Below are 8,984 nucleotides of genomic sequence, written 5' to 3' on the forward strand. Positions count from 1 at the left end.
GGAGCTGGAATTGTCCAGCCTGCAAAGAGCAGGCTTCAGGATGGATTTACTTCTGTCTAGCACTGCATCATTACAGGATATAAATGAGACAGAGCCAGACTACTCTGGATAGGAGGCAGTTGGCAAATGATGAGAAATTTTGATCAGCTATAAAGGGAAAATTTCCTGTAAGGATGGTTAAGTACTGTTGCCCAGAGAGGTGGGGGGGAATCTCTGTTGTTGGAAGTGTTTGCAATTTGATGTGGCCCCGAGTTACTGGATCTAATGAGACCTGCTCTGGGCAGGTAACCAGGCTAGATGGTTTCTGGAGGTCCCATCCAATCTGAGTTATTCTGATTCTGTAATGTATAAATTATCCTCAAAAAACTGAAGCTGAGCCCTAAGAAAAGGTAAAGAAGCAAGCAAGGTCTGGTAAAAAATAGTCTGGTAACAAATCTAGGGTCAAAGCAAGTTCATGGATCTTTTGGGAAACCCTGCTGATACCGAGTCTTCAGATAATTAAGATGTAATAGACAGGTACTGCTGTGCATCAAAGCCTTCTCTGCTGCTGATGAGTAGAAACAAAAGCCATTCAGCTTTTGAAATCTTCTCTGATTGAAATGTTTGTCTTGGGTGCCCTCTTGAGTAGTGTGTGAACCTCCTGGAAAGTGTTTTCTGTTGTGATGGTGAATGTAGGTCACTTGCTATCAATGCAAGATGAGTGTTCCCTGTTAAATAACTTGAAAGTTCTTTGGCATCTGCACAGTCATACTGAACTCAGCTGTATTAATTTGAGCACTTCCTCTTGCTTCATATGTTGGTGTGAGATAAAAATACCAGAATCTGGTGATGATGGTTCTACCAGGGCTTAACAGTCTGGTGGTGTTTTATCCCTGTGGTGTCTGTCTGGCAGATCCTGGAAGAAACTTACAAAATGGAGTTCATGTACAGCGGAGTGGAAAGCAGACAAGTGGTCATTATTCACCACATGAGACTGCAAGCCAAGGCCTTGCAGCTGATAGTGACTGCCCGCACCACCAGAGGGTAAGCATGACCTGGCCTAAGGATCTTCTTAGGGTTAGCTCTAAGATTGCTGTCCCTAAGCTTTGTTTAAAAAAGCAGCGAGGATAAATTAGACACATAACAGGGCAGTGTGCCAATAACCATTTGTTAGAGTAATTCAGAACAAAGAACCTTCTTTTGCCTTTGATACAGCTGTATAGGGACACAATCCTGAATTAGATGGCAAAACTATTGGGAAGATGCGTTTTGGGGGTTGAGTTCTCTCATTTATGAGCATAAAAATAGGTCAAAAACATTGCAGAGTTGATATTTGGGACCTGTTTAAATGGGGAAAAGTCATGTATCAAAAGAATGGACCAAACATGTTTGCTTCATTAAGTATTCATTGCTGAATTTTTAGCATCAAGAAAGTATTGTCCTCCTGACTGATCTGCAACTGCTGTGTGTGACTCAGACAGAAACTGCTCCTGTGCAGGCTTAGGTACATGAGAGGCTCTGAGTGGTTTGTTTTGGCTGCTGAAGTTAAAGAAGTGACACATGGTTGTAGAATGAGAACTCCAGCTGGTGGAATTAGAGCAAGTTAATTACTGTCCTAGTTTACTTCTGTTTCAGGTTTGCTGCCATCAATTTACTGTGTTACCATGGAGGTCCATAATATATTTGCTTTTAACCTCTTGTTTTATAGGTGGAAAATGAGCATTTTTAACAGTCACTTTGGGAGCTTTATTAGTACCTTGTGCAGATGGGGGGTTTTATGTAAGAGGGGGACATAGATAAGTGAGGAATACTTTCTTCTTTCAAAAACTGTAAGATCTTCCCATTTTTAGGAGGTCTAATGGGTTTCCAAACCACCTAAATGTGTATAGCCATAGAGACAGTCTTCTTTCTTTAAAAGTAAACCAAGGAATATTATTTTCATTACAGAGTGGAACCTCTTTTTGGGATGTGTGAAAAATTCCTTCAAGAAGTGGATTCCTTTCAGAGGTGACAAACTTTATTGCTTTTTCATTTTGTATTAGAAAGTCCCACCACCATTGTCATCAGGGGATATTCACTTTGTTTTTCATCTCTTCACATCTCCCTTCCCTGCTGTCCTACATTGGGAACTGTCATGGGATAATAATAAAGCAAGAAGAACCTTTGTAGTTCAAGTCCTTAACAAGTCCTTAACATCAGGATATTATGCTGGTACTTCAGAAACATGTGCTCTGAATTAATTTTTTATAGAATAGCTGTTTGTTTTTTTTTTTTCTTGTATTTATAAAGATTTATCTACTTCAAGTAGATGCTGTTTTGATAAATACTTTTTTTTTTTATTTGTTATTTTGTCTCCTGGAGTCCTGAGAGTATTTTGACCTTTCAAAGATTAATAAAAAAGTAGATTACCCTTGATGTACTCAATGTGTAGCAAAAAGTCAGACAAGAATTCTGCAGTATCCTTCCTGGCCCTGTCTACTGCTTTTGCCTCCTCTCAGTAGTCACCTTTACTTCCAGGGAGAGTAGATGAATGAAGTGTCAATTTGATGATAAGATTGATTCTAGTGAAAGGTGTCCCTGCCCCTGGCAGGGGTGTGGGACTAGGTAATCTTTGAGATCCCTTCCAACCCAAAGCATTCTATGGTTCTGATTCTGTGAAACAGTGATGAATTCTGCTGATCCTGAGACTCAGTGCAAGGGAAAAATACACACAAAATGAAGAGTTCTATCCTCCAGCTCCAGCTGGGCATTAGGGTAGGACAGATTTGGTCCTGTTTTCTTATCAGTTAACCAGCCACGGCTGCCAAGCTTATAATAAATGTGAATTTAGTCAGAACTAGAAATAAAATTCTGCTCAGCCAACTAAAGATACTTGTATCTCTGGACTAGCTATCCAATTCCCTGCTGAGTCATAAAATCATGGAATCACGAAATCATAGAATGGTTTACATAGGAAGGGACCTTAAAGACCATCTTGTTCCAACTCCCCTCCCACGGGCAGAGACCAGAACTCCATCCAGCCTGGCCTTAAACACTTCCAGGGATGAGGCTTCCACAGCTTCTCTGGGCAACCTGTGCCAGTGCCTCACCACCCTCACAGTGAAAGATTTCCTTCTAAAATAGAATCTAAATCTTTCCTCTGATAGTTTAAAACAATTCTCATTTGTCCTGTCATGATCTGCCTGGTAAAGTCTTCTTCACAAGCCCCCCTCTAAGTACTGAAAATTTGTCATGAGGTCTCCCTGGAGCCTTCCCTTCTCCAGGCTGAACACTCCCAACTCTCTCAGCCTGTCTTCAGAACAGAGGTGCTCCAGCCCTCTGAGCATTTTCATGGCCTCCTCTGTTCTTCTTACACTCTGAACTCCAGAACTGGGCACAGTACTCCAGGTGGGATCTCATGAGGGCAAAGAAGAGGGGGAGAATCCCCTCCTTTGACCTGCTGCCCACACCACATAGCCCTTGATGGTGTCAGTTTGAGCACAAGTAGCCAAAGTCATCTCTTATGGATGAGACACACCAGAAGAGGAAGGCAGGTATCTAATTCTGTCATTATAACTAAATATAAGGATTAAGTAGCTTGACTAAAAATAACAATACTGTGGGAAAAGTTGGAAAAAATATTTGATTTTTAATCTACTATTGACACAGGTGTTTCATCTCTGAGCTTCCACATATGCAAGGCAGTTTTGTAGATAAATTGCTGGACTTAATGCCCAGACTTGTGACATCCAAGCCTTCAGAAGTGGTCAAGATTCTTCAGGCAACACTGCGACAAAGTACCTTCCTCCACCTTCCTCTTCCAGAGCAGGTTGGTTTAACTGAAAATTAAAAAGCAATATCCTTGTGGACTGTCTTGGCATCTGACTACTTTCTAATATACCAAGAGGCTTTTAGAATTCAGGGTCTTGTCAGACACAACTCCTATTTATTTCTTGTTTGTCTTCTTATCTAGCATCCTCACGACTACTGCTGAAAAACATTAAAAGCTTAGTAATTCCTGGCAATAAAAAAAAAAACCCAAAGTTTATGCAGATCTCTGTTAAGAACAGTGGTAATTAAGATTTTTTTTTTTTCTTTCCTCTTTCCCCCACCTTCTGAATTTTGCCAATCACTTTGTCCCTAACAGCTCCATAGAGCCACTGCAAACATCATTGAGCCTACTGGTGAATCTGATAATCCCCTGAGGTTTACATCAGGATTGGTTGTGGCACTGGATGTTGATGCAACTCTGGAACATGTTCAGGATCCCCAAGGAACTGTTAAAGTTCAGGTAAGAAGTCATTTGACATAAATGCAAACAAGATTATGTCTTGGGGCAGTTTCTTTAAGGATGTCAATACTTCTAGATTGTAAATAATGATACATTTTATTAGTAACAATGCTGGATTTCTGTGTTTTGACCAGTCATTCAGAAACTGGTTTGTCTGGAGTGTGCTGAGAGTTGATGTGGGTGCAGTTCTGAGAGTTTGCTTTGAGCACTTGGATGTCATTCTGTGCACATTCCTTGTGCACTGTGCATGTTATGGACATGAACACCAGTAAATGCTGGTGAGCTTCCAGCAGGTCTGGTGGGAGGAGAAGCAGCAAATGAAGTTGTTCTGAGTGGCACAAAAATACATAGGCTCTTGGCTCTCTGTATTTCCAGCTTTTCTTCCTGCTGCTGAATCATTAGTTTTTGATGCAGCTGAGGAGGTAGGAGTGGTGTGATCCAAGTAAAATATGCAGCATCACTGCTTAACAAAGAAACAAGAACCTCAGTTACAATGCAGAGGAAGAAGCTGATGTCATTGTGGCCTGTTTTCCACCTGTGCTGTGGGTTTGAAAGGCAGCATGTGGCTGTTATATCCAGGGCAGCTGAACTCCTGGCTCCAAGCTAAAGCCCACTTGTCTTGCCTTCCTAACCCAGGCAGTAAACAGCCAAGTAATGCACTGTTCCACTGTGCAGATCGCCCATGCAGTTGTCATTCCTTTGTTGGTTTGTTTTTTGTTTTATTTTTCCTTGTTCCCCTCTAGGTGTTGTATCCAGATGGACAAGCACAGCTAATCCATCCTAAACCAGCTGACTTCCGAAATCCTGGCCCTGGGAGGCACAGGCTGATAACTCAGGTTTACCTCTCTCACACAGCCTGGACAGGTAATGTTAATGATACAAGTTAATGTGGCTGTGTGGCTGCACTTCCATTAGACACAAGTTACATCCCATAATCTGGGGGCTCTGAGGATCCTGGAGCTGTTGTTGGTGCTGTCCTTGGTGTTGATCAGGCCTTTGAGTAGTTACAGCTCCCTGTTTACCAGGCACTGCTGCTCTGTAAGGAAATAGAGAGGCTGTTGTTTTGGGAGAGTCCTGGGAGCCTTCACATGAGAGCTGTGTTCAAGGTGGGGTCACCCCTCATGTGTAGAGCAAAGTCAGCTCTCAGAGCCAGGTCTGCATCCTCAGGTAGAGGCAAAGGATCATGGTAAACTGACTCCTTGTAAGTCATTGTTTCAGTCTCACAGGTATCTGAGCATGGCAGGGAACAGTACAGCAGTACCATTTCATTGCTGATTCAACTTTCACCCTTTTAATGCTCTAAAATTTCCCGCTTTAGTTCTGATGATGATGTGACTCCAACATTCGCCTCCAGTCTCAGCTGCTGTTCACACTTCCCCATGGAAGCACTTCAGTAATTGGCTTATGGACTTCAAAAAACAAAAGCAAAGTGTATTTCATTCACAGCTCCTTTTGTCCCGTTTTCTTTTAATCCCTTCTACTTCATTCAAATGTGTGGGTTTCCTCTGAGAGGTTTTTTTCCTAAGCAATTTTTCATTGGATTTGTTGATCATTTTTTTTAAACCAACAGAATTTGGTTTATTGCTGTGTTCCTTCACATACCCTTTTTTTTATATAGTACTCTCATGGTGTAATCACTCATCCTGCTGTCTTTGTTTTGTTTTGGAGAAGAAAACATGGTACTGTTTCTAGGACTAGAAGTATCTGTGTTTAAGGGTTGATCCTGTTACTTCACCACAGAGAGCTGAAGTTCTTATTTCTACTTCTTCAGTGTTCACTGGAAGGGCATTTTAAGCATGGCCCTGAGGGATTCTGTTCTGGTGTCTCCTCGAGGCATTATTTTAATCATTAACTTTGACACTGGCACTTAGGCATATAAAACAGGGGGAAGATACTGAGCTGGGAGGGGCTCAGGAAACGGTCAGAATTGCCTTGAAATTCAAGTGGAGAAATTGCTTTGAATTTAAGACAATAAAACTTGTTACAGGCCAGTAGAAAGAGTGTGCTTGGGAAGGAGAATGCCCAAGTGCAAAGCACTGATTAACTGCCAGGTGTAGAGCAGAATGAAAGAGGTGACTGCAGGCTGCAAATAAGAGTTGGTGGACTGACAAAAAGGTGAGCTCAGGGAGCTGTTGGCTGAAGTGTGGAGTAACTGTGCAAAAGAGTTATTTCTTGTGTTCTGTGTGGTGCTGATGATGTCTCAGCTGGAGACCCCATGCAGTTCTAGATGTGGCATCTTAAAATCCTGTGGGTTTCAGCAGGTTTCATTTAGGTTTCATTAATGTGGTCCTGTTATGGCTTATCCCTGGTATACAGTTAAGTCCCACACACCACCTGGTGCTCCCTCCCCAGTGGGACGGGTAGAGGATCAGAAGGGCAATGTGAGAAAACTCATGGGTATTACACTGTACAGCAATAGCTACAACATCCCTATGTTATTGACACTATTTTGGTCACAAATCCAAAACAAGGCATCGTGCAAGCTACTATGAAGGAAAATTAACTTTATCCCAGCCCAAACCAGTGAAGTCCATACAGAAAACCTAAACAAATCCGGTTTTCAGTCTAGAAAGGAGAACTTTATTGTGTATGTGAGTCCAGCAGTAAGTCCAGGGTAATGCTGTGTATACTGAAACCCCTGTACTGTTCTGACCACTGTGAGAAGAGTAAATTGAAATTATCCTATAGACAGTATTAGGGACCTTGCTCTGCCCAGGTGCATAGTTGGTGAAAGAGAGGAAGAGGCTGTCTGGCATGCGAAAACTTCCAAAAAAAGAGAATCTTCAAGTAATCTCCTGTGCCACAAGTGTTGCCAGATGTCATGTGGACTGATCCTGACATAAATACAGTGAGCAGAGCCTGCTAGTTCTGTGTGGGTTTTAATGATTGTTATTATTTCATTGAAGTTACCTTCCAACAGTTATTTTAGAAGGTTGCAAGTTAGTGGTAAGATTTAAGTGATGACAGAGAGGAGGATAAACTTCGAACAGTCCTTAGTTCTGCTGTGCTGAATGTAATGCTAAAAGCTTATTTTCACACACTAGACTGGATTCTGATCGCTCCAGAACAGCTCTGTACATACCCACCGTACATGAAATTAAAATTCATTTGATGTTGGTTGTTCACTGTGCAAATGACAATCACATTTGGATTGTTCTATTTTTTTTTCTCTGCAGAGCCATGTCAGATTGAAGTGCGATTGCTGCTGGCTTACAACTCCAACAGGAGCAAGGCATCTACCAGAGTTCCTAAATCTACCTGGAGTGAGAGCTTGGAGGCTCTCCCACCCCCTGAAAATGGCATAGAGGGGACCATCCCCTTCAGCAAACCTGTCAAGGTGTATATAATGCCCAAACCTGCCAGGCGGTGAAGGCTGGTGCTGAAAAACCTATTTATGGGCTTTGTTGTGTCCAAATGCAGTGTCCGAGACAGCAAGCCAAAACAGCCTTCACATGCCTAAAGGGAGTCAAAATAAAGCTACTGAAGAACAGGTCTCTTAGGCAGCAGGCAAATACAGGAATTACTCAGCTAGTTAGGAGTGGTTTCAAGAAAATGCAGGTTTTTCTGTAATTGACTCAACAGAAACACAACAGTTCACCATCAGCATTCCAGTAGTAATTTCACTGGGCTGTACCTTCAGTTTTTACCTATCAAAAGTCTTTCTCCAAGGCCTCTAGGTTTTCTGCTATGTATTTACTATGTAAATGCTTGGGCACATAAATCAATGTTATTTTTATAGTACTCTGAAGTGAAGCTGAGGAGTTCAGCATTTTGTGTGGAGCTTTTGGTTTGTTTCTGGGGTTTTCTGGGTTTGGTTGTTTTGGGGTTTTGTTTTGTTTTTAATGTCTAAAACTTGCATTTGTACACCGGTACCTAATTTCTTAACAGAAAAAATAATATTCTAAAAAGTACTGTTGTTCTTGTGTGGGAACAAGCACTTAGGAAGGAAATTGCCAGTTGCTGTTCTACATCCTCTACAGCTGTACTGAAGCTGGTCCAGCTCTGGGGAGGGCACAGGTTGTTCATGGTGCAGGGGCAGGAGGAAGCTCTTTGTGCAGGTGGCAGAAATTCAGTCAGCAGGAGGTGGAGTTTAACTAACTTACAGCAACAAAGCAGTTTGTCTCCTGTTGCACCTTTGTACAGCTTGAGGAGCAATGTGATTAAGTACCAGTTGGAAAATTCCTAACCACAACCCACTAAGTTTTACAGGATCTGTTTCTGTGTGATGATCCTGGCTTGAACCAGTCTTAGTGGGATGTGAAAATCTATGATTTTCAATTTGGCAGCACTTTTGGCTCTCAAAGTCTTTCTTGTCAGTTGAAGTAGCCACACACCCTCTGTTCAGCAGCAGTTGGGCAGCTTGTCAGTGTTCCCCTCTGGAGGTGAGCTGGGAGTACAGAGGGACAAGAATTTAGTTAAAACATGATCCATCTGGCATTCCTGTCAGGAAGTGTGTCTGTGCATTGCTTCTGTGTGCCAGGCTTAGTGGACTGAGTAGCCTCCTGTGATTTGTAGCAATCCTTTGGTAGGATTTTTTAGGAGGGCCTAATGTGTGAAACATTCTAGTGCAGCAGCCCAAATGTTGCCTGTGTTCATGAGTCAGTTGGGGTTTTTTTCTTTTTTAAAAAGAGGTGTATTTTTAGCAAGTAAACAAAACAGTGAAGAAATACTTTCCACTTGTATTTAGTGTAAATAACCCCTTACATGCTTTCCTACAATAAAATTGGAAAACTTA

General features: G+C 41.9%; 1 protein-coding gene across 2 annotated transcripts in view; it reads left to right on the plus strand.

Moving 5' to 3' along the window:
• Nucleotides 1–8,984, plus strand: part of INTS4 (integrator complex subunit 4) — a 32,756-nt gene extending 23,772 nt beyond the window's left edge. For both annotated transcript variants that reach the window (XM_054654838.2, XM_077174096.1), the window contains exons 18-23: nucleotides 893–1,023; nucleotides 1,927–1,986; nucleotides 3,628–3,787; nucleotides 4,106–4,249; nucleotides 4,993–5,113; nucleotides 7,426–8,984. In XM_054654838.2, the coding sequence (XP_054510813.1) occupies nucleotides 893–1,023; nucleotides 1,927–1,986; nucleotides 3,628–3,787; nucleotides 4,106–4,249; nucleotides 4,993–5,113; nucleotides 7,426–7,619 (810 nt within the window). In that variant the 3' untranslated portion in view covers nucleotides 7,620–8,984. The remainder of the gene's footprint in view (nucleotides 1–892; nucleotides 1,024–1,926; nucleotides 1,987–3,627; nucleotides 3,788–4,105; nucleotides 4,250–4,992; nucleotides 5,114–7,425) is intronic.

Source organism: Agelaius phoeniceus, chromosome 2 (assembly GCF_051311805.1).
Source record: "Agelaius phoeniceus isolate bAgePho1 chromosome 2, bAgePho1.hap1, whole genome shotgun sequence".
NCBI classification, from domain to species: domain Eukaryota; kingdom Metazoa; phylum Chordata; class Aves; order Passeriformes; family Icteridae; genus Agelaius; species Agelaius phoeniceus.